Below are 27,287 nucleotides of genomic sequence, written 5' to 3' on the forward strand. Positions count from 1 at the left end.
CGACACAAGTCGCTCCGACCTAGAAAAAGGGTCCGGAGCTTCTTTGGGGCGACCAGGAGGCAACCGCCATAGACTTCAATGTTATGAAGTCTGTGGCGGCCGCTCCGAGGTCTCGGAGGTCGCGGTGCGAAGTAGCGTCGCGGTAGTGTGAATGGGGGCTTAATTGTCAGTGCTATATGAATACCTGTAATAATCATTTTATTATTGTATTATATGTGAATAATAAGAGGAAATAATGAGGATCTGCACAGATAATATGTTTGGAATTGTGAGTAGAGAGATTCATCTTCACCAATCTGTCTGGAAGAAGCAGAGCAGACATCTGACACGGGAAGGCAGAGATCTATAAAGCAATGAATGTGACTTCCTCCAAATATTCCCCGGCGGTGAATCCATCCTTGTCATATATACGGTGATTGTATTATTGCACGTGTCATTACACGGTGAAGTCCTATCTGCAATACTTTGTGTAATTTGCACTGAGAGTGAATATCTCAGAGAAGCTTTCAGGGCCTCACCCTTTCTCCTAAGGTCCAAGCAGTGCTGAGATAGAAATGTGTCAGCAAAATGTGAAGAAGGAATCTTCAAAACATCCCGAGGAGAAAAACAAGAGAGAGACAAACAGACAAAGCTAATAGAATTAGGAGAGATGATCAGATAAGGAGTAAAGAAGGGGCATGGAATGAGGTGGAGGAGGGGGAGTTCAGGAGGTGAGGATGGTCATAAAACTGTTGGATGGGGATTTGGAAAACTGAGGTCACCATGGAGTCCATTATCCCCCATGTCAAACACAATTATCATTCACAGTTCAAAGGTTTTCCTTTTCTGGATAGTTTTTAATTTTCCTTTAAGAACCCAAACCTTCATGTCTTCCATAGTGTGGTCTGGTTGTGAGAAATGATGTCCCACTGGAGTGCAGAAATAACCTTCAACCCACCAAAAGGCCCATCATACCCAACCAGGCTACCAGATGCCACCACATATGGTCTGACCCAGAAGGCAGAAGTCACCTTCAACACACCAAAAGGCCATCATACAGAACCAGGCTACCAGATGCCACCACGTATGGTCTGACCCAGAAGACAGAAATAACCTTCAACACACCAAAAGGCCCATCATACAGAACCAGGCTACCGGATACCACCACGTATGGTCTGACCCAGAAGGCAGAAGTCACCTTCAACACACCAAAAGGCCCATCATACCCAACCAGGCTACCAGATGCCACCACGTATGGTCTGACCCAGAAGACAGAAATCAACATCTCGGAGTTCTAGCAGAATCCTTCCATTAAAAGGTTTCAGGAACAGATCCAACAGCACAAGAAAGGTCCAAAAAGAACATCTACAAGACAAGGAGGGGAAAATAATAATCCGTGTTCCTCCATTAACCACATACAGTCCAACACTAGAAGAGAGAAGAGTGATAATCAAAGATTTGCAACCCATCAGAACTATGAAAGAGTCCTGGTTTCTGACTTTTAACCCCTTCACATCGGCATAACACATACATACGGCTTCACAGAAGTGGGCTTTTTCCGTGAGGCTACATATATGCAAAGCGCCCCTTTAACTACAGCTGGATCTCCATGCACAGTTCCCGTCCCTGACCTATTGTTCTGCCAGCCTGCCTGGAACCGCTTCACCTGCTGCAAGCACTCCTATCAACACCTGCCGACACTCTTCTTCCACCTGTCCCTCAACATCCTTCTGTTCCACCTCCAGTGGGACCTGGGCTGGAGATACAAGAGAGGCCACCCTCATCATTTCAGTCTCTGATCAGTTACGTGACAGTTGGCCTTCGGGGAACCACCCAACCTCAGACATCAATCAGACATCATGAGCGTTTATTCTGATTACAGGGACAGACAGAAGGAGAACAGAACCCGGCATAGCGAACGCTGGAGACTGCAGCCACATCAACCCATTAATACGTCTCACACGTCCAAAAGGGGACCTTCAATGTTACAGCATCAGACACCTGCACCTCCGGTATTGTGGTGCACCTCATCCAATACAATAAATATGATTGAGGATCTTACGTTGGTGAAAGAGGACAGAAAATAAAAAAAAAAAACACCTGTTGGACATCTTTTCTCAACCAGATCACACTATAGAAGACATTGTTTGGTTCCTAAAGGGAACTTTTGGATGTCGAATGGAAGCTCTTTTGGATGCAAGAGATAATGGACTCAGTGGTGACCTCGGTTTTCTAAATCACCATCCAACAGTTTTATGACCGCCCCTCACCTCTGGACTCTTACCTCTTCATCCCCTCCCCCCCATCCCATAGCCCTCTCCTTTCCTTATCTTATCAGCTATCCCACTCTGTGTGTTTTTCTCAGAGATTGTCCCACTTAAACCCAACTCTTGGAAACTACCAAATAATCTCCTACAATGAGGCTGTGCCAAAGGTTACCTGCTTGTTGCATGCAGAAGTCAGAGCTGAAGAGGATTAAACTTGAGATGTGGATGGGGGATGCAGAGGTAAACAGCTGTAAAAGAAAGCTGAACTCTGCGTGCCGCGCACCCCTGAACTCTGTGCGCCCCGCACCCCTGAACTCTGCACTCTTGGCACCGTGCACCCCTGAACTCTGCGTGCCGCGCACCCCTGAACTCTGTGCGCCGCGCACCCCTGAACTCTGCACTCTTGGCGCCGTGCACCCCTGCACTCTGCGCGCCGCGCACCCCTGAACTCTGCGCGCTGTGCACCCCTCAACTCTGCGCGCCATGCACCCCTGAACTCTGCACTCTGTGTGCCATGCACCCCTGAACTCTGCACTCTGCGTGCCATGCACCCCTGAACTCTGCACTCTGCGTGCCGCGCACCCCTGAACTCTGCACTCTGCGTGCCGCGCACCCCTGAACTCTGCACTCTTGGCGCCGTGCACCCCTGCACTCTGCGCGCTGTGCACCCCTCAACTCTGCGCGCCATGCACCCCTGAACTCTGCACTCTGTGTGCCATGCACCCCTGAACTCTGCACTCTGCGTGCCGCGCACCCCTGAACTCTGCACTCTTGGCGCCGTGCACCCCTGAACTCTGCGCGCTGTGCACCCCTCAACTCTGCGCGCCATGCACCCCTGAACTCTGCACTCTGTGTGCCATGCACCCCTGAACTCTGCACTCTGCGTGCCGCGCACCCCTGAACTCTGCACTCTGCGTGCCGCGCACCCCTGAACTCTGCGCGCTGTGCACCCCTGAACTCTGCACGCCATGCACCCCTGAACTCTGCACTCTGCGTGCCATGCACCCCTGAACTCTGCGCGCCGCGCACCCCTGAACTCTGCGCGCTGTGCACCCCTCAACTCTGCGCGCCATGCACCCCTGAACTCTGCACTCTGTGTGCCATGCACCCCTGAACTCTGCACTCTGCATGCCATGCACCCCTGAACTCTGCACTCTGCGTGCCGCGCACCCCTGAACTCTGCACTCTGCGTGCCGCGCACCCCTGAACTCTGCACTCTTGGCGCCGTGCACCCCTGCACTCTGCGCGCTGTGCACCCCTCAACTCTGCGTGCCGCGCACCCCTGAACTCTGCACTCTTGGCGCCGTGCACCCCTGAACTCTGCGCGCTGTGCACCCCTCAACTCTGCGCGCCATGCACCCCTGAACTCTGCACTCTGTGTGCCATGCACCCCTGAACTCTGCACTCTGCGTGCCGCGCACCCCTGAACTCTGCACTCTGCGTGCCGCGCACCCCTGAACTCTGCGCGCTGTGCACCCCTGAACTCTGCACGCCATGCACCCCTGAACTCTGCACTCTGCGTGCCATGCACCCCTGAACTCTGTACTCTGCCCGCCGTGAACACTGCACTTTGCATGCAGCACACCCTGAACTCTGCACTCTGCTTGCCATGCACCCCTGAACTCTGCACTCTTGGCGCTGTGCACCCCTGAACTCTGCACTCTGCGCGCCGTGCACCCCTGAACTCTGCACTCTGCGTGCCGCGCACCCCTGAACTCTGCGCGCCGTGCACCCCTGAACTCTGCACTCTGCGTGCCGCGCACCCCTGAACTTTGCGCGCCGCGCACCCCTGAACTCTGCACTCTGCGTGCCGCGCACCCCTGAACTCTGCACTCTGCGTGCCGCGCACCCCTGAACTCTGCACGCTGTGCACCCCTCAACTCTGCACGCCATGCACCCCTGAACTCTGCACTCTGCGTGCCATGCACCCCTGAACTCTGTACTCTGCCCGCCGTGAACACTGCACTTTGCATGCAGCACACCCTGAACTCTGCACTCTGCTTGCCATGCACCCCTGAACTCTGCACTCTGCGTGCCGCGCACCCCTGAACTCTGCACTCTTGGCGCCGTGCACCCCTGAACTTTGCACTCTGCGCGCCGTGCACCCCTGAACTCTGCACTCTGCGTGCCGCGCACCCCTGAACTCTGCGCGCGGTGCACCCCTGAACTCTGCACTCTGCGTGCCGCGCACCCCTGAACTCTGCACTCTGCGTGCCGCGCACCCCTGAACTTTGCGCGCCGTGCACCCCTGAACTCTGCACTCTGCGTGCCGCGCACCCCTGAACTCTGCACTCTGCGTGCCGCGCACCCCTGAACTCTGCACTCTGCGTGCCGCGCACCCCTGAACTCTGCGCGCTGTGCACCCCTCAACTCTGCACGCCATGCACCCCTGAACTCTGCGTGCCATGCACCCCTGAACTCTGTACTCTGCCTGCCGTGAACACTGCACTTTGCATGCAGCACACCCTGAACTCTGCACTCTGCTTGCCATGCACCCCTGAACTCTGCACTCTGCGTGCCACGCACCCCTGAACTCTGCACTCTTGGCGCCGTGCACCCCTGAACTCTGCACTCTGCGCGCCGTGCACCCCTGAACTCTGCACTCTGCGTGCCGCGCACCCCTGAACTCTGCACGCCATGCACCCCTGAACTCTGCACTCTGCGTGCCATGCACCCCTGAACTCTGTACTCTGCCCGCCGTGAACACTGCACTTTGCATGCAGCACCCCTGAACTCTGCACAATGTACATAGCGGACCCCTGTACCCTGCAGCACCCCCCTATCTAAACTCAGCACTCTTGCTATTTAATGCTCCTTTAAGACCCTCCCACTGTTAGTGAAATTTGACCACACCCTCTATTTGATGCAGATTGGGGGAGGGTATGGGGGGTTGTGGTTGAGTTCCTTTGCCTATTTATGTGTGAAGCTCCCCAAAGATGGATCAGATCTCGGCAGGGATCGGCTGAGATTCGTGGGCAGGCTGAGTGTAACCGGGTCGTTCCAGGACAGTGAGTGAGTGTTGTCCCCCCCCCCCCCAAGAAAGGACTACAGAACACCTCCCTTCCATATTATGTAGATGAGTAAAATGATCACCCTAGGACAGGACTACAGAACACCTCCCTCCTATGTTATGCAGATGAGCAGAGAGGGGAGTGTTCTGTAGCCTGGTCCTAGGGTGACAATGCTGCTCCTCCAGATACAGTTCAGTAAATTAGTTTTATCACCCTAGGAAAGGACTACAGAAAACCTCCCCCATGTTATGAAGACAATGAGCGGGGGTAAATGCTCTGTAGTCCTGCCCCAGGGAGACAATGCTGCTTGCCCTAAGACACAGTACAGTGCGTGTTCTTACCCTAAGACAGGACTACAGAACACCTCCCCTCTATTTTATGGAAAGGAGTGGAGAGGGAGGTGTTCAGTAGTCCTTTCCTAAGGTGACAACACTGATCCTTAATAGATAAAGTACACTGAGTGAGTGTTGACGTCCTAAGACTGGACTACAGAACACCTCCCCTCCATTTTATGGAAATGAGTAGAGAGGGAGGTATCTTGTAGCCCTGCTCTAGGGTGACAACACTGCTCCTCTGCAGGTACAGTGAGTGTTGTCACCTTAGGACAGCACTATAGAACACCTCCCCTCCATGTCATGTAGATCAGTACAGGAGACGGTGTTCTGTAGACCCTTCGCCTAGGGTGACCATGCTGCTTGTCCTCAGACACAGTACAGTGAGTGGTCACCCTATAACAGACACCTCCCCCTCCGTTTTATGTAGATGAGTAGAGGAGGAGGTGTTCCTAATAGAGAAAGTACACTAAGTGTTGTCACCATAGGATGGGACTACAGAACATCTCCCCTCCATTTTATGGAAATCAGTAGAGAGGGAGGTGTTTTGCAGTCATGTCCTAAGGTGACAACACTGATCCTTAATAGATAAAGTACACTGAGAGAGTCTTGACACCCTAAGACTGGACTACAGAACACCTCCCCTCCATTTTATGGAAATGAGTAGAGAGGGAGGTGTTCTGTAGTTGTACTCTAGGTTGCCAATACTAATCCTTAATAGATCCAGTACAGTGAGGAGCATTGTCACCCTAGGACAAAACTATAGAACACTTTCCCTCCATGTTATGTAGATAAGTGAAGGGGGAGGTGTTCTATAGTCTTGTCCTAGGGTAACTGCGCTGATCCTTTATACATAGGGTACAGTGAGTGTTACTGAGTGAGCGGGATCACCAGAACTTCGTCCGTGTCTTCCTGTCCTGGTAAATTTCATGTACCGGTGTCACAGGGACAGGAAGTGAGGAGCAATCTGCCCAAGGGGGGTCACAGAATGGAATAACAATAATAAGGAACTGTTAACTCTTTTCCATTCTATCCAACAAAAAAATACAAAAATGAGATTTTCCACAGCAGATTACTCAGCACTGACACCATTGAGGGAAGGTGCTGAGACACCGGCAGTGATTCCAGGTGAAAGTTCCCACAGGAAGTCCTGGGGGGGCCCCTCGGGGAAGATCTGACTCTGTTCAGCCAGTGTTCTGACTCCGATGGCACACACAGGCTCTGACCACACTTTCCTTTCCTGGTAAAGCAAAAATCATGCTGGTCAGGGACCGCCTCCCCGGCCTGTGATTGGATAGGGGAGGAGCATTATCTGATGAGGTCAACTAGTGCTCTCCCATCCAATCAGGCACAACGCCCTGTGCTGTGTCGTACAGCCTGGTTGGCTTCTATTAATACCCCTCCTCCTCTCCTAGTCTGAAGCTGAGGACTGAGGTCCTACGTCTATGGAGGATGAAGGGTTACAGAGTGGTATGGGGTGTCACAGACAGTACTCACTGCAGGTGGAGATCAGGTAAGTAGGTATGTATGGAGTATCAGACATGGAGGATACACACAGGTAGGTAGACAGACAGGTAGGTACCTGATTAAGGTATTCCAAGGCACTTGGGGTGCCCCCGCTGCTGACGGGCAAATAAGGTGCTCCTGCTGGCTCCAGCTGTGGGTGGGGGTGCATGTGGTGCTGTGGGGGGACACTGCACCCACCTCCGGGGTAATCATGGAATCCAGGAGACGGAGGTAAAGGTGCGGGTGGAGCGGAGGGGGCAGTGGGATACGGTGGAGTGGGATAAGGGGGGTTGGGGTATCCCGGAGCAGGTGAGGAGTAACCTGGGGAAGGAAACACAGGATCACAGACAAGAGAAAACCAATCCAGTGTATACATAATATATCATCATATATAGAGAGGAGATCACCACCACCATCATCATCCATCATCATCACCCATCACCATCATCATCATCTCCACCACTACCGCCATCATCACCATCATCATCACCTCCACCACTACCGCCATCATCACCCATCATCATCATCTCCACCACTACCGCCATCATCACCCATCATCATCATCATCTCCACCACTACCGCCATCATCACCCATCATCATCATCATCTCCACCACTACCACCATCATCACCCATCACCATCACCTCCACCACTACCGCCATCATCACCAATCATCATCATCTCCACCACTACCGCCATCATCATCATCTCCACCACTACCGCCATCAGCACCCATCATCATCTCCACCAAAACCGCCATCATCACCATCATCTCCACCACTACCGCCATCATCACCATCATCTCCACCACTACCGCCATCATCTCCACCACTACCGCCATCAGCACCCATCATCATCATCTCCACCATCATCACCCATCATCATCATCTCCACCACTACCGCCATCATCACCCATCATCATCTCCACCAAAACCGCCATCATCACCATCATCTCCACCACTACCGCCATCATCACCCATCATCATCATCATCTCCACCACTACCGCCATCATCTCCACCACTACCGCCATCAGCACCCATCATCATCATCTCCACCATCATCACCCATCAACATCATCTCCACCACTACCGCCATCATCACCCATCATCATCATCTCCACCACTACCGCCATCATCACCCATCATCATCATCATCTCCACCACTACCACCATCATCACCCATCACCATCACCTCCATCGTCACCCATCATCATCATCTCCACCATCATCACCCATCAACATCATCTCCACCACTACCGCCATCATCACCCATCATCACCATCTCCACCACTACCGCCATCATCACCCATCATCATCTCCACCATCATCGCCCATCAACATCACCTCCACCACTACCGCCATCATCACCCATCATCATCATCTCCACCATCATCACCCATCAACATCACCTCCACCACTACCGCCATCATCACCCATCATCATCATCTCCACCACTACCGCCATCATCACCATCTCCACCACTACCGCCATCATCACCCATCATCATCATCTCCACCACTACCGCCATCATCACCCATCATCATCTCCACCACTACCGCCATCATCACCATCTCCACCACTACCGCCATCATCACCCATCATCATCATCTCCACCACTACCGCCATCATCACCCATCATCATCATCTCCACCATCATCACCATCTCCACCACTACCGCCATCATCACCCATCATCATCATCTCCACCACTACCGCCATCATCACCCATCATCATCACCTCCACCACTACCGCCATCATCACCCATCATCATCTCCACCACTACCGCCATCATCACCCATCATCATCTCCACCACTACCGCCATCATCACCCATCATCATCTCCATCACTACCGCCATCATCACCCATCATCATCTCCATCACTACCGCCATCATCACCCATCATCATCATCTCCACCACTACCGCCATCATCATCATCTCCACCACTACCGCCATCATCACCCATCATCATCATCTCCACCACTACCGCCGTCATCACCATCTCCACCACTACCGCCATCATCACCCATCATCATCATCATCTCCACCACTACCGCCATCATCACCATCTCCACCACTACCGCCATCATCACCCATCATCATCATCTCCACCATTACCGCCATCATCACCCATCATCATCTCCACCATCATCGCCCATCAACATCACCTCCACCACTACCGCCATCATCACCCATCATCATCATCTCCACCATCATCACCCATCAACATCACCTCCACCACTACTGCCATCATCACCCATCATCATCTCCACCACTACCGCCATCATCACCCATCATCACCATCTCCACCACTACCGCCATCATCACCCATCATCATCACCTCCATCACTACCGCCATCATCATCATCATCTCCACCACTACTGCCATCATCACCCATCATCATCATCTCCACCACTACCGCCATCATCATCATCTCCACCACTACCGCCATCATCACCCATCATCATCATCTCCACCACTACCGCCATCATCACCATCTCCACCACTACCGCCATCATCACCCATCATCATCATCTCCACCACTACCGCCATCATCACCCATCATCATCTCCACCACTACCGCCATCATCACCATCTCCACCACTACCGCCATCATCACCCATCATCATCATCTCCACCACTACCGCCATCATCACCCATCATCATCATCTCCACCACTACCGCCATCATCACCCATCATCATCACCTCCACCACTACCGCCATCATCACCCATCATCATCATCTCCACCACTACCGCCATCATGACCCATCATCATCATCTCCACCACTACCGCCATCATCACCCATCATCATCATCTCCACCACTACCGCCATCATCATCATCTCCACCACTACCGCCATCATGACCCATCATCATCATCTCCACCACTACCGCCATCATCACCCATCATCATCATCTCCACCACTACCGCCATCATCATCATCTCCACCACTACCGCCATCATCACCCATCATCATCATCTCCACCACTACTGCCATCATCACCCATCATCATCACCACCACTACCGCCATCGTCACCCATCATCATCTCCACCACTACCACCATCATCACCCATCATCATCATCCCCACCACTACCGCCATCATCACCATCATCTCCACCACTACTGCCATCATCACCCATCATCATCATCTCCACCCATCAACATCACTTCCACCACTACCGCCATCATCACCATCATCATCATCTCCACCACTACCGGCATCATCACCCATCATCATCATCATCTCCACCACTACCGCCATCATCACCCATCATCATCTCCACCACTACCGCCATCATCACCCATCATCATCTCCACCACTACCGCCATCATCATCATCCCCATCACTACCGCCATCATCACCCATCATCATCATCATCTCCACCACTACCGCCATCAGCACCCATCATCATCATCCCCACCACTACCGCCATCATCACCCATCATCATCATCCCCACCACTACCGCCATTATCACCCATCATCATCATCTCCACCACTACTGCCATCATCACCATCATCATCATCACCTCCACCACTACCGCCATCATCACCCATCATCATCTCCACCACTACCACCATCATCACCCATCATCATCTCCACCACTACCGCCATCATCACCCATCATCATCATCATCATCTCCACCACTACCGCCATCATCACCCATCATCATCACCTCCACCACTACCGCCATCATCACCCATCATCATCTCCACCACTACCGCCATCATCACCCATCATCATCTCCACCACTACCGCCATCATCACCCATCATCATCATCATCCCCACCACTACCGCCATCATCACCATCATCTCCACCACTACTGCCATCATCACCCATCATCATCATCTCCACCCATCAACATCACCTCCACCACTAGCACCATCATCATCCATCATCATCTCCACCACTACCGCCATCATCCCCAATCATTATCTCCACCACCACTGCCTTTATCATCTCCACCACCACCAATCATCATCCATCAACTGCACAACCACGATTACCACCACCATCAAATAATCATCATCATCACCAACACCGTCATCTTCACAACCATTACCGTCATCATAATCACCATCAGCACCACCATTATGATCACCACTACCGTCATCCTCTTCACCACACCTGCATCATCTTCACCACCAGCATCATCATCTCCACCACCACCATCATCTTCATCATCAGAACATCATACTCTCCAACACCATCATCTTCACCACCATCATCATCAGAACATCATCTTTTCCATCACCACCACCACCAAAATCACCACCATCATCATAACATCATCATCTTCACCATCGTAATCTTCACCACCACCACCAACATCATCTTCATCATCTGAACATCATCCTCTCCAACACCACCATCTCCACCATCAGCAGTATCATCATCTCCACCACAACCATCGTCATCACCAGAACATCATCATCTTCACCGTCACCACCACCATCTTCACCAACAACACCTTCATCATCTCCACAACTATCATCATATTCACCACCAGCATCATCTCCGCCACAATTAACATCATCTTCACCAACCCCTCCAGCATCAATAGCATCATCTTCACCATCCCCACCATCACACCACCCCATCCTCTCCACCACCACCATAAGCATCATTATTATCTCCACCTTAACCATCACCACTATCATTATCTCCACCAGCACCACCATCATCCCTCCCCCTGGTGTGATGTCATCCTCTTACCTGGAGCCGCCATGTTTATGTCCTCACTGTCCCACACATCCGATGCCCTGCAAGACACAGAAGACGGAGGCATTAGCGGTAGGCGCTTTTGGCTGTGGACACGGATCAACATGGGCAACCTGACCAGTCTGTGGCTACACAGCAACATACACAACAGACTGTGATGCTCTGTGTGTCCTGACACCTTTCTATCATAACCAGCATTACCTTTATCAGCAATGTAAGCTCCAATAGCTCTTCTATTGAATCGGACTAATATGGGCCAGCCTTCCCTCCCCACCTCCATCAATGAGCCTTCCCTCCCCACCTCCATCAATGAGCCTTCCCTCCCCACCTCCATCAATGAGCCTTCCCACCCCACCTCCATCAATGAGCCTTCCCACCCCACCTCCATCAATGAGCCTTCCCACCCCACCTCCATCAATGAGCCTTCCCTCCCCACCTCCATCAATGAGCCTTCCCTCCCCACCTCCATCAATGAGCCTTCCCTCCCCACCTCCATCAATGAGCCTTCCCTCCCCACCTCCATCAATGAGCCTTCCCTCCCCACCTCCATCAATGAGCCTTCCCACCCCACCTCCATCAATGAGCCTTCCCTCCCCACCTCCACCAATGAGCCTTTCCTCCCCACCTCCATCAATGAGTCTTCCCTTCCCACCTCCATCAATGAGCCTTCCCTCCCCACCTCCATCAATGAGCCTTCCCTCCTCACCTCCATCAATGAGCCTTCCCTCCTCACCTCCATCAATGAGCCTTCCCTCCCCACCTCCATCAATGAGCCTTCCCTCCTCACCTCCATCAATGAGCCTTCCCTCCCCACCTCCATCAATGAGCCTTCCCTTCCCACCTCCATCAATGAGCCTTCCCTTCCCACCTCCATCAATGAGCCTTCCCTCCCCACCTCCATCAATGAGTCTTTCCTCCCCACCTCCACCAATGAGCCTTCCCTCCCCACCTCCACCAATGAGCCTTTCCTCCTCACCTCCACCAATGAGCCTTTCCTCCCCACCTCCATCAATGAGCCTTTCCTCCCACCTCCATCAATGAGCCTTCCCTCCCCACCTCCATCAATGAGCCTTCCCTCCCCACCTCCATCAATGAGCCTTCCCTTCCCACCTCCATCAATGAGCCTTTCCTCCTCACCTCCACCAATGAGCCTTTCCTCCCCACCTCCACCAATGAGCCTTTCCTCCTCACCTCCACCAATGAGCCTTTCCTCCCCACCTCCATCAATGAGCCTTCCCTCCCCACCTCCATCAATGAGCCTTTCCTCCCACCTCCATCAATGAGCCTTTCCTCCCACCTCCATCAATGAGCCTTTCCTCCCACCTCCATCAATGAGCCTTTCCTCCCACCTCCATCAATGAGCCTTCCCTCCCCACCTCCATCAATGAGCCTTCCCTCCCCACCTCCATCAATGAGCCTTCCCTCCCCACCTCCACCAATGAGCCTTTCCTCCTCACCTCCACCAATGAGCCTTTCCTCTCCACCTCCATCAATGAGCCTTCCCTCCCTACCTCCATCAATGAGCCTTTCCTCCCACCTCCATCAATGAGCCTTCCCTCCCCACCTCCACCAATGAGCCTTCCCTCCCCATCTCCACCAATGAGCCTTCCCTCCCCACCTCCATCAATGAGCCTCCCCTTCCCACCTCCATCAATGAGTCTTCCCTTCCCACCTCCATCAATGAGCCTTCCCTCCCCACCTCCATCAATGAGCCTTCCCTCCTCACCTCCATCAATGAGCCTTCCCTCCTCACCTCCATCAATGAGCCTTCCCTCCCCACCTCCATCAATGAGCCTTCCCTCCTCACCTCCATCAATGAGCCTTCCCTCCCCACCTCCAACAATGAGCCTTCCCTCCCCACCTCCATCAATGAGCCTTCCCTCCTCACCTCCATCAATGAGCCTTCCCTCCCCACCTCCATCAATGAGCCTTCCCTCCCCACCTCCATCAATGAGCCTTCCCTCCCCACCTCCATCAATGAGCCTCCCCTCCCCAGCTCCATCAATGAGCCTTCCCTCCCCACCTCCATCAATGAGCCTCCCCTCCCCAGCTCCATCAATGAGCCTCCCCTTCCCACCTCCATCAATGAGCCTTCCCTCCCCACCTCCATCAATGAGCCTCCCCTCCCCAGCTCCATCAATGAGCCTTTCCTCCCCACCTCCATCAATGAGCTTTCCCTCCCCAACTCCATCAATGAGCCTCCCCTCCTCACCTCCATCAATGAGCCTTCCCTCCTCACCTCCATCAATGAGCCTTCCCTCCCCACCTCCATTAATGAGCCATGGCCTCCCCACCTCCATCAATGAGCCATGGCCTCCCTACCTCCATCAATTAATCTTCCCTCCCCACCTCCATCAATGAGCCTTACCTCCCCAACTCCATCAATGAGCCTTCCCTCCCCACCTCCATCAATGAGCCTTCCCTCCGCACCTCCATCAATTAATCTTCCCTCCCCACCTCCATTAATGAGCCTTACCTCCCCACCTTCATTAATGAGCCTTCTCAACCCCATCTCCATCAATGAGCCTTCCCTCCCCACCTCCATCAATGAGCCTTCCCTCCCCACCTCCATCAATGAGCCTTTCCTCCCCACCTCCACGGATGAGCTTTCCCACCTCACCTCCATCAATGAGCCTTCGCCTCCCCATCTACATCAATGAGAAATGGCCACCCATCACCCTATTGCCGGTTGACCACTTCTTCCTTGGACCACTTTTGGTTGGTCCTGAGTCCTGACCACTGCAGACCAGGAACATCCCACATGAGCTGCAGTGTTGGAGTTGCTCTGACCCTAGACATTACAATTTGGGCCTTGTCAAAGCCCCTCAAACACTCAAAAAAATCAACTTCAGGGACAACATGTTCACTTGCTGCCTTATATATACCACCCACTTTCATTGTAACCAGATAATCAATGTTATTCACTTTGCTTGTCATTGGTCATAATGTATTGGTTGATCGGCCGTTCCTACTTACCAATAGTACATCTAATTGGAATAAAAGGAAAATCCTAAAAGCCGCACATTACACAAAACCCCCCCATGTGTAAAGAGTGGAAACGTCCAGGCCACATACCCCAACGTGTTTCGCCCCTGCCCACAGGGCTTAGTCATGAGGACTGACTAAGCCCTGTGGGTGGGACGAAACGCGTTGGAGAGGGGAGTATGGTCTGGATGGATTGTGAACTGAGGCTGTTTCCACTCTTTACACACGGGGGTTTTGTGCGATTTGCGGCTTTTGGGATTTTCCTTTTCTTCTCATTGATGTCTGCAAAGCTGGGAGGGGCTCTTTCCCTCCCTGCACTCTCAGCGGCTGACCCCACCCCAGCAAAAATAGATCCCTCACACAACAATAGACTCCCCCAGCAACAAATGACCCCACCACAGCAACAATAGGTTCCCCAGCAAAAACAGACCCCATCCCAGCAACAATAGATCCCTCACACAACAAAAGACTTCCTCAGCAACAATAGGCCCCCACCTAACAAAAGACCCCACCCCAGCAACACTAGATTCCTCACACAACAATAGACTCCCCCAGCAAGAACAGACCCCACCCCTGCAACAATAGGTACCCCATACAACACTAGACCCCATCCCAGCAACAATGGACCCCACCCAGCAACAATAGGTCCTCCATACAATAGATCCCTCACACAACAATAGACTACACCAGAAACAACAGACCCTACCCCTCCAACAAAAAGTCCCCTATACAACACTAGACCCCATCCCAGCAACAATGGACCCCACCCCAGCAACAATAGGCCCCCCCATACAATAGACCCCACCCCAGCAACAATAGATCCCTCACACAACAATAGGCTCCCCCAGCAACAATAGACCCCACCCCTGCAACAATAGATCCCGCATACAACACTAGACCCCATCCCAGCAACAATAGGTCCCCTCAACAAAAATACATCCCCTATACAATAGACCCCAGCAACAATAGATCCCTCACACAACAATAGACCCCCCCCCGCAACAATGAACCCCACCCCAGCAACAATAGGTTCCCCAGCAACAATATACCCCACCCCAGCAACAATAGGTCCCTCCAGCAACAATATACCCCACCCTAGCAACAATAGATCCCTCACACAACAATAGACTCCCCCCAGCAACAATTGACCCCACCACAGCAACAATATCTTCCCCAGCAACAATAGACCCCATCCCAGCAACAATGGGCCCCACCCCAGCAACAATAGATCCCTCACACAACAATAGGCTCCCCCAGCAACAACAGACCCCACCCCTGCAACAATAGATCCCCCATACAACACTAGATCCCAGCAACAATAGGTCCCCTCAACAAAAACACGTCATCTATACAATAGACCCCACCCCAGCAACAATAGATCCCTCACACAACAATAGACTCCCCCAGCAACAATGAACCCCACCCCAGCAACAATAAGTTCCCCAGCAACAATAGACCCCACCCCAGCAACAATAGGTCCCACCAGCAATAATAGAGCCACGAGAAACAAAAGACCTCCCCAGCAACAATAGTTCCCTCACACAACAATAGACACCCCCCCCCCACACAGCAACAATGGACCACCCACAACAAAATACCACCCCCAGCAACAAAAGATCCACCCCAGCAACATTAGATCCCACAACAACAACAGGCCTCCCATCAGCCAACATTAATAGACTCTTCTGCACACCCCACACCCCTCCCATTCCATTCATATACATGTGTATAATATCTCTCATTTCTGACCTCTGACCTCTGCAGACGGGAGAGAGAAGGGTCCGGCGCCTGCACTGAGGTCACGGCCGGCTCGGTACCGGCATTGAAATACTAATTCCAGGAGGGAAGGAGACCGATCTGCTCATTATTTGTGAGGAGTACAGATAAGAAAAACTGAGAAATATAAAAAAAACAGGAAATGATTCATCTGAGCGCAGTCATTGGACGAGTGACATCAGCTGACCTCCGACCTCCCCTCCAGCCTTGCAGAGTTGTAGCGGCTCCTCTCCTGGACTGAAACGGCTTCCTCTGATTTCACTGCACACTGCGAGCTTCTCATGTGCAGCAACTCACATAGAGCCCGCCTCATTTCCTGGCTGGAGGACATCCAGCATCATCTAGCTCTTTCCTCCCCAGCCTGACTGTCTCTGGCCCCGCCCCTTTCATTCATTGCATTGCAGTTCTTTCAGTCATGAAGGCTCAGCATCACATGTGGGCGTTACCTATGCAAATACAGCCTGCCTAGGAACGCCCACTCCTCCAGACTGACACCCACCTAACAGGTCATTTAAATATCTGCATAGCTCCTCCCACTGCTTGCATCAGGACTGAGGGCTCCTGAGAGGACACCCCCCATCAAGGCATTTAAATATTTGCATAACTCCTCCCACTGCTTGCATGTGGACTGAGGGCTCCTGAGAGGACCCCCCCCAAGGCATTTAAATATTTGCATAACTCCTCCCACTGCTTGCATCAGGACTGAGGGCTCCTGAGAGAACAACCCCCCCCCCAAATCAAGGCATTTAAATATTTGCATAACTCCTCCCACTGCTTGCATGTGGACTGAGGGCTCCTGAGAGGACCCCCCCCAAGGCATTTAAATATTTGCATAACTCCTCCCACTGCTTGCATCAGGACTGAGGGCTCCTGAGAGGACACCCCCCATCAAGGCATTTAAATATTTGCATAACTCCTCCCACTGCTAGCATCAGGACTTAGGGCTCCTGAGAGAACCCCCCCCAAATCAAGGCATTTAAATATTTGCATAACTCCTCCCACTGCTTGTATCAGGACTGAGGGCTCCTGAGAGGAACCCCCCCCCAAGGCATTTAAATATTTACATAACTCCTCCCACTGCTTGTATCAGGACTGAGGGCTCCTGAGAGCACCCCCCCAAGGCATTTAAATATTTGCATAACTCCTCCCACTGCTTGCATCAGGACTGAGGGCTCCTGAGAGTACTGAGGCAGGGGGCTGGGATCTTTACCTGCTGGCCCCTCCCACCAGCCTGGTCTGCCTACATTGCATAGAGAAGCACAGAGACCCGGTGATGACATCTCTGGGTCTAAGATAAGGTATGGCGTGTAATGAGAAGGGGGGGAGGGGGGCAGGGTGGGGGCAGGGAGAGCAATATATAATACAGAGGACAGATTTAACCCTCTGTGACCCTCATAAAGAAGAAATTAAAGTGACAGTACACAATAATGTATCTGTGATATTCTGCCGTCTCTGGCCGGCATTACACGAATCCTGAACCCCAAACTCAATCCGCCGTTCTCAGGTCGCTCTTCATACTTCCGCTCTCCAACAAACACAACTACTATAAATATTATTACCATGGAATGATCAGCCGAGAGAAGCGGGAAGGGTTAATGAGCGGGACGGGGGAGGGGGAGGAGGGGGGGTGATGAGGTCACAGTTTGGCCGCCCTCACAGGAAATGAGAAGAAGTCACCGATGGAAGGACATTTCCTTTCCAGCCTCGGATAGAGCGCCCGGCATTTATTTCTGGATACAAACACAGGGGGCGCTACATCCGCTAATACTGATATCCACAGGTGTGATTGGCCGTCTCATTGATTGGGGGGAGGAGAGAATTCTCTGATGTACCAAAACACCCCCAAAATAAAGAGGAGGGAGGGAGACCCATATATAGAGACCCGGGGGAGGGGGGGGCACACCAATGGTCACAGAACCCAACTCAGTTATTGATTAGTAAAATCAGAGAGACAACGCGTTTCAAAGGTTCAAACATTCCCCCTTCATCAGGACTGCTTGTGTATAAGACCTACCACCATCATCATCTTCCATCCATCATCATCCATCCATCAATCATCTATCCATCATCTATAACCATTCACATCCTATTATCCATCCACCATCATCCATCCATCGATCATCATTCACAATCTATCATCCATCATCATCCATCCAATCATCACCATCCATCAATCATCCATCCATTATCAGTCATTCATCAATCATCCATCATCTATAACCATTCACATCCTATTATCCATTCACCATCATCCATTCATTTATCATCCATCATCATCCATCCAATCATCACCATCCATCAATCATCCATCCATTATCAGTCATTCATCAATCATCCATCATCTATAACCATTCACATCCTATAATCCATCCACCATCATCCATTCATTTATCAATCATTCATGATCATCTATCATCCATCCATCGATCATCTATCATCATTCACAATCTATCCATCCATCATCCATCATCATCACCATCATACATCCATTATCAGTCATTCATCAATCATCCATCATATATAACAATTCACATCCTATTATCCACCCACCATCATCCATCCATGATCATCCATCCATCAATCATCTATCATCAATTCATCATTCACAATCTATCCATCCATCATCATACATCCATTATCAGTCATTCATCAATCATCCATCATCTATAACCATTCACATCCTATTATCCATTCACCATCATCCATCCATCAATCATCTATCATCATTCACAATCTATCCATCCATCATCCATCAGCATCTGCATATCAATCATCCATCCATCATTATTTATCATCCATCCATCTTTCATCATCTGTCCATCATCATCCATGGTCATCCCTCATCAGCATTCATCCATCAATCATCCACAAATACTCCATCCATTATCAGTCATTTATCAATTATTCATCATCATCATCATCATCATCATCATCTGTCCATCAATCATCAACGAATACTCCATCTATCATCATCCATCATCATCCATGAATACTCCATCCATCATCGACCGTCATCCATCATCATCCATCCATCAATTATCTATGAAAACTCCATCCACCATCATCCATCCATCCATCCATCATCATCTGTCCATCAATTATACTTGGATACACCATCTTTCATCCATCTATGATCATCCCTCATCAATATCCGTCTATCAATCATCAATGAATACTCCATTTATTATCATCCATCCATCATCATCCATCTATCAATCATCCATGAATACTCTATTCATCATTCATCCTTCATCATCCCTCATCATCATCTGTCCATCAATTATCCATGTAATACTCCATCCATCATCATCCATCATCATCATCTGTCCATCAATCATCAATGAATACTCCATCCATCATCATCCATCCATCATCATCATCCTCCATCCATCATCCATCCATCATCCATCATCATCATCCATCCATTATCAGTCATTTATCAATCATCCATCATCATCATCTATCCATCATCCATGAATATTCCATCCATCAATCATGCATGAATACTCCATATATCATCCATGATCATTCATCCATCCATCATCATCTATGATCATCCATCCTTCATCCTCAGTCATTCCTCATCAGACAGGAAACGTAGAAGAGGGTGGCAAGAAGGGCACACAATGCACGCCGCAGGTACGCCGTATCACCGCCGACTCTCAGGACAGGTAGAGCAGAAACACAACAAATCTCAGAACCCCCCCTTCAAATCTCAGAACCCCCCCTTCAAATCTCAGAACCCCCCCCCTTCAAATCTCAGAACCCCCCCTTCAAATCTCAGAACCCCCCCCTTCAAATCTCAGAACCCCCCCTTCAAATCTCAGAACCCCCCCTTCAAATCTCAGAACCCCCCTTCAAATCTCAGAATCCCCCCCCCCTTCAAATCTCAGAACCCCCCCCCCTTCAAATCTCAGAACCCCCCCCTTCAAATCTCAGAACCCCCCCTTCAAATCTCAGAACCCCCCCCCCTTCAAATCTCAGAACCCCCCCTTCAAATCTCAGAACCCCCCTTCAAATCTCAGAATCCCCCCCCCCTTCAAATCTCAGAACCCCCCCCCTTCAAATCTCAGAACCCCCCCCTTCAAATCTCAGAACCCCCCCCTTCAAATCTCAGAACCCCCCCCTTCAAATCTCAGAACCCGGAACCTCGGGAACTGAAAGTTGTGAAATTGCAGAAGATAAGATCAGGCTTTCGCTCAGCTGCTTCACCACAGGGAGTGATGACATCACCCAGAAATGTCACGGTGACATACATGGTCCATGGGTGCCCAGCTAGTGTACACACTGACCACATGCTTAAAGGGAAAGACAGCGCAGGACGGGCAAGTAAACACTTGGAGCTACAAGGGCCCAATGAGAGCTTGGCGTTCTGGTGCGTTGCATTTTGCATTCAGGCGGACCGTTCACATGAAGGGTTGGCAATGCACTAAAATAACCTCCCCCCCTTTGCCAATGTAGTGAACCCCAACACTAGGTGGTGATTTACCGTGTGTAGGCGCTCAGTCGTCTTAACGTGTTGGAGCGACATTCTGAATGAGTTGCACCACAATGCACTAATGGTCATAACATGCATTGTGGTAACGTGTGCACGGGTTTCCTACCACACAGCAAGGCCAGGCTGGTCACACAACTGGCCCCTGTCTATATTGACCCCTAACTAGCTTGGCCTCTGTCCATACTGGCCCCTGACTAGTTTGGCCCTTGTTTGTATTGCCCCTTTTCCCTATTGGCCCCTGTCCATATTGGCCCCTGACTAATTTGGCCCCTGGTTATATTGGTCCTGTCCATATTGGCCCCTGGCTAATTTGGCCCTGACTATATTGGCCCCTGACTAGTTTGGCCCCTCACTAGTTCTGCCCCTGACCATATTTGCCCCTGACTAATTTGGCCCCTATCTGTATTGGCCCCAGTCCATATTGGCCTCTGACTAGTTTGGCCCCTGTGCATTATGGTTCCTGTCCATATTTGCCCCTGACTAGTTTGGCCTATGTCTATATTAGCCTCAGTCCATATTGGCCCCTGACTAGTTTGGCCCCTGTCCATATTGATTCCTGTCTATATTTGCCTCTGACTAGTTTGGCCCCTGACTAGTTTGGCCTCTGTCTATATTGGCCCCTGACTAGTTTGGCCCCTGACTAGTTTGGCCTCTGTCTATATTGGCCCCTGACTAGTTTGGCCCCTGACTAGTTTGGCCTCTGTCTATATTGGCCCCTGACTAGTTTGGCCCCTGACTAGTTTGGCATTTGTCTAAATTGGCCCCTGACTAGTTTGGCCCCTGACTATATATGCCCCTGATTAGTTTGGCCCCTGTCCATATTGGCCCCTGTCCAGTTTGGCCCCTGTCCAGTTTGGCCCCTGACCAGCTTGGCCCCTGACTAGTTTGGCCCCTGACCAGTTTGGCCCCTGACCAGTTTGGCGTTTGTCACTATTGACCCCTGACTAGTTTGGCCCCTGTCCATATTGGGCCCTGACTAGTTTGGCCCCTGTCCATATTGGCCCCTGTCCATATTGGGCCCTGACTAGTTTGGCCCCTGTCCATATTGGCCCCTGTCCATATTGGGCCCTGACTAGTTTGGCCTCTGTCCATATTGGCCCCTGTCCATATTGGCCCCTGACTAGTTTGGCCCCTGTTCATATTGGCCCCTGACTAGTTTGGCCCCTGTCCATATTGGGCCCTGACTAGTTTGGCCCCTGTCCATATTGGGCCCTGACTAGTTTGGCCCCTGTCCATATTGGCCCCTGTCCATATTGGGCCCTGACTAGTTTGGCCCCTGTCCATATTGGCCCCTGTCCATATTGGGCCCTGACTAGTTTGGCCCCTGTCCATATTGGGCCCTGACTAGTTTGGCCCCTGTCCATATTGGCCCCTGTCCATATTGGGCCCTGACTAGTTTGGCCCCTGTCCATATTGGCCCCTGTCCATATTGGGCCCTGACTAGTTTGGCCTCTGTCCATATTGGCCCCTGTCCATATTGGCCCCTGACTAGTTTGGCCCCTGTTCATATTGGCCCCTGACTAGTTTGGCCCCTGTCCATATTGGGCCCTGACTAGTTTGGCCCCTGTCCATATTGGGCCCTGACTAGTTTGGCCCCTGTCCATATTGGCCCCTGTCCATATTGGGCCCTGACTAGTTTGGCCCCTGTCCATATTGGCCCCTGTCCATATTGGGCCCTGACTAGTTTGGCCCCTGTCCATATTGGGCCCTGACTAGTTTGGCCCCTGTCCATATTGGCCCCTGTCCATATTGGGCCCTGACTAGTTTGGCCCCTGTCCATATTGGCCCCTGTCCATATTGGGCCCTGACTAGTTTGGCCTCTGTCCATATTGGCCCCTGTCCATATTGGCCCCTGACTAGTTTGGCCCCTGTTCATATTGGCCCCTGACTAGTTTGGCCCCTGTCCATATTGGGCCCTGACTAGTTTGGCCCCTGTCCATATTGGGCCCTGACTAGTTTGGCCCCTGTCCATATTGGCCCCTGTCCATATTGGGCCCTGACTAGTTTGGCCCCTGTCCATATTGGCCCCTGTCCATATTGGGCCCTGACTAGTTTGGCCCCTGTCCATATTGGGCCCTGACTAGTTTGGCCCCTGTCCATATTGGCCCCTGTCCATATTGGGCCCTGACTAGTTTGGCCCCTGTCCATATTGGTTCCTGTCTATATTTGCCCCTAACTAGTTTGGCCCCTGTCCACATATTGGCCCCAGTATGGGTGTGCAGCTTATAATACAGCTGGATGAATCCAGCAAACACTCTGTGTGAATCTCCCAGGGAATCTTTTACAAATCCACCCTTCACCATTTATTTACCATTGGGGAATAAAAGTAAAACAATGATGATGAGTTATATAGTTTGTGGGGGGAAGGATGGGTCTGGGAGGATGTGGTCTCTGAGGCCTACAGAACACCTCCCCTCTAGTTATGAAGATAGGGAGATGGGGGTGTTCTATAGTGCTGCCCACGTGATAACACTGATTCTCCACAGACAGCACAGTAAGTGAGCGTTTTCTGCTTTAAATAAAAAACATTCGACCTGCATAGGGAATAGCTTAGTAACACTCGTTGTTTGCCTTATTTGCACAGAGCGAATGTACGCGCACTTTATTGGGCGACTTTCTATGCAAATGTTTTATACATACACTCCCTAAAGTAGAAGTTTAGGCACTATAACCCACTATCCCACCAGCATCATCGGCTGTACCGACAGCATCCTAGCAACCAAAGGCTATGTGCTGCTGTCAGCCCCTAGCAACCAACGGCGCTGTGCACCTGACAGCATCCTTGACACCATCGGCACCATGCTGCCGACAGCATCCTAGCAACCAAGGTGCTGTGATGCCGATAGCACCCTGGCAGCAGACAGCGCCATGTTGCCGACAGTACTTTAGTAACCAATAACACCGTGCTGCCGACAGCACCTTATCAACCAATGGCACCATGCTGCTGACAGAAAACTAGCAACCAACAGTGCTATGCTGCCTACAGCATCCCAGCAACCATCAGCGCCATGCTGCCAACAGCACCCTAGCAACCAATGGCACCCTGCTGCTGACAGCACCCTAGCAACCAACAGTGTCGTGCTGCCGACAGCACCCTAGTAACCAACAACACCGTGCTGCCCACAGCACCCTAGTAACCAATGTCACCATGCTGCTGACAGCATCCTAGCAACCAATAGTGCTGCCAACAGCATCTTAGCAACCATCAGTGCCGTGCTGCCAACAGCACCCTAGCAACCAATGGCGCCTTGCTGCCAACAGCACCCTAGAAACCATTGTCGCTGTGTTGCCGACAGCAACCTAGCAACCAACGGCACTGTGCTGCCGACAGCATCCTACCAAACAACAGTGCCATGCTGCCATTGGTTGCTAGGATACTGCTGATAGCATCCTAGCAACCAATGGCACCATGCTTCCTACAGCATCCTAGCAACCAATGGTGCCGTGCTGCCGGCAGCATCCCAGCAATCAACGGTGCTATGCTAATGACATTATCCTAGCAAATGTCCCTATCCTAGCTGGCAGCATCGTAGTGACCAATAGGACTCTGCTGCCAACACCATCCTAGCAACCAACGACACTGTGCTACCGAAAGCATTATAGCAGTCAACGGTACTGTGCTGCTGACAGCATCTTAACAACCAATGGTGCAGTGCTGTCTACAGCGTCCTAGCAACCAACACTGCTATGCTAATGACATTATCCTAGCAACTGTTCCTATCCTATCCTGTTCAGCCGGCAGCATCATAGCGACCAATAAGACTCTGCTTCCGACAGCATTCTAGCAACCAATGGCACTGTGCTGCTGAAAGCATCATAGCAACCAACGGTACCGTGCTGTCGACAGCATCCTAGCAACCAACAGTGCCATACTGTTGACAGCATCCTAGCAACCAACTGTAATATGCTAATGACATTATCCTAGCAACTGTTCTTATCCTATCCTATTCAGCCCGCAACATTGTAGCGACCAATAAGACTCTGCTGCCGACAGCATCCTAGCAACCAATGGCACTGTGCTGCCAATAACATCATAGCAACCAACGGTGCCATGCTGCCAATAGCACCCTAGCAACCAATGGCACTCTGCTGCCGAAAGCATCCTAGTGACCAACGAAGCTGTGCTGCCGACAGCATCCTAGCGACCAATGGTGCCGTGCTGTCGACAGCATCCTAGCAATCAATGGTGCCGTGCTGTCGACAGCATCCTAGCAACCAATGGTGCCGTGCTGTCAACAGCATCCTAGCAACCAACGGTGCTATGCTAATGACATTATCCTAGCATCTGTTCCTATCCTATCCTGTTCAGCTGGCAGCATCGTAGCGATCAATAAGACTCTGCTGCTGACAGCATGCAAGCAGCCATTGATAGTCGCGGTTTGGGGGGGCGGTTCTGTTTCCCCAAAATGCCATTTGTCTTATTTACCTCCATGTTTCTTATCTGTGATCTGGTGGTATCTGGTAATGAATCTGGGACAGATGTAGCAGCATAGTAGTTATATGTCACAGACATGAACTTCTGGGATTCGTCACATGTGTGTCAGCACAGCCAATGAAACGATCACACGGCTTACAGTACATGAATGTGGCGCGACACTTCCTACAATAACCCCAGAATTCTGTCCCAGAGGCCCCGTTGAATGACTGAATTGCGATTTAACATCTCTGCCTGCGCAGGCTCTGGAAGTATCTTCCAGCTGTACATATTACAGTCTAATGTGACCAATCAGCAAACCTTCAGATCAAATACACTTCCGACATATTGGACAACTTCTCCATGCTGCCCCTCCTCCTCCTCCTCCTTCCCCTTTAAACTTCCATTCTGCCCGACAACAGCTGCAAGAACCCAAATGCCTGTTAGTGATTGGCTGTCCCCAGGCTGTAAGGCCCACCTTCTGCATTGTGTATGGTTGTCGAAGACTAAAGCCGAGAATACACCAGGAGATTTCGAAACTTCCTACAAAAATTTGATGATAATTCTGGGTGCATGCAACGGCTAAAATTTAATTCGCTTTTACCATTCGATTTTGTAATGAATGTAATTATCGAAAACCACATTCACTGTTGGAGAAAAAAAAAAAGTTTGTTCCAGAAAAGTTTACCACTCCATTCTTTCCAATGTTTTTATCAGTATGGTCAAAAATGAAAGCGGATTTCACCCCCAATAACGATTTAGAAAAATGAAGGAGGGGTCTTAAAAAATTTCATTCTGGTCGATAACCATGGTGAGTCAAGGATCCCAATCTCAGCAAGATCGGCCAGGAAACATTTTTTAGGATAATAGTCAGGAGAAAACATTTATATCCGGGAGGTGTTATGTGGGGTAATACACCGTTAGGGGGTGTGGAATAATGTTATTTCGGGTTGCGAAAAAACACATGATGGTTTTTGGAGATTTATGATAATATTTTGGGACGCTGTGTAATATTTGGAGCAATTTGGAAAAATAAGGACAGTTAGAAATTTGAGACAACTATTGCAGGTAATGAGGAGATATTGGGTGATATTGGGAAATATGAGATAGTGGGGTGATACTGGAAGATATTGGAGATATGGGACAATGGGATGATACCGAATTTTATTGGGGGATATGGAATAGCGGACTGATGCCAAATAATGTGGGAGATAAAAACAATGGGGTGATACTGGAGAATATGGGGGAATATAAAATATTGGGGGGATACCAGATGATATGGGGGAGATATAAGATATTGGGGTGATACCAGATGATATGGGGGAGATTTAAGATATTGGGGTGATACCAGATGATATGGGGGAGATATACGATATTTGGGGTGATACCAGATGATATGGGGGAGATATACGATATTTGGGGCTGATACCAGATGATATGGGAAAATGTAAGATATTGGGGGATACCAGATGATATGGGGAGATATAAGATATTGGGGTGTTACCAGATTTGGGGGATATATACGATTTTGGGGTGATAGATGATTATGGGGAAATATAAGATATTGGGGTAATACCAGATGATATGGGGAGATATAAGATATTGGGGTGATACCAGATGAAATGGGGAGATAGAAGATATTGGGTGATACTGTAGAATATAGGGAAATATAAGATATTGGGGGATATCAGATGATATGGGGAAATATAAGATATTGGGGTGATACCAGATGATATGGGGAGATATAAGATATTGGGGGATACCAGATGATATGGGGAAATATAAGAT

The 27,287-nt window shown here is 50.7% G+C and overlaps 1 protein-coding gene and 1 long non-coding RNA gene across 2 annotated transcripts in view; one reads left to right on the forward strand and one right to left on the reverse strand.

Moving 5' to 3' along the window:
* The window catches only part of LOC309553086 (uncharacterized protein), a gene marked incomplete at both ends in the record, with an annotated part of 111,974 nt that extends 110,697 nt beyond the window's left edge, over positions 1–1,277 (forward strand). Inside the window, 1 exon segment of the mRNA XM_082253985.1 lies at positions 879–1,277. Within this exon segment, the coding sequence (XP_082110111.1) occupies positions 879–1,277 (399 nt within the window).
* A 5,897-nt stretch (positions 1,278–7,174) lies between these two features.
* The window catches only part of LOC309554243, a 30,733-nt gene continuing 10,620 nt past the window's right edge, over positions 7,175–27,287 (reverse strand). The window contains exons 2-3 of the long non-coding RNA XR_014225215.1: positions 11,821–11,867; positions 7,175–7,416 (exon numbers count right to left, since the gene is read on the reverse strand). This is a non-coding gene — a long non-coding RNA (uncharacterized lncRNA). The remainder of the gene's footprint in view (positions 7,417–11,820; positions 11,868–27,287) is intronic.

The sequence above is a fragment of the Pelophylax lessonae genome (assembly GCF_965119305.1).
Source record: "Pelophylax lessonae genome assembly, chromosome: 4".
Lineage (NCBI taxonomy): Eukaryota > Metazoa > Chordata > Amphibia > Anura > Ranidae > Pelophylax > Pelophylax lessonae.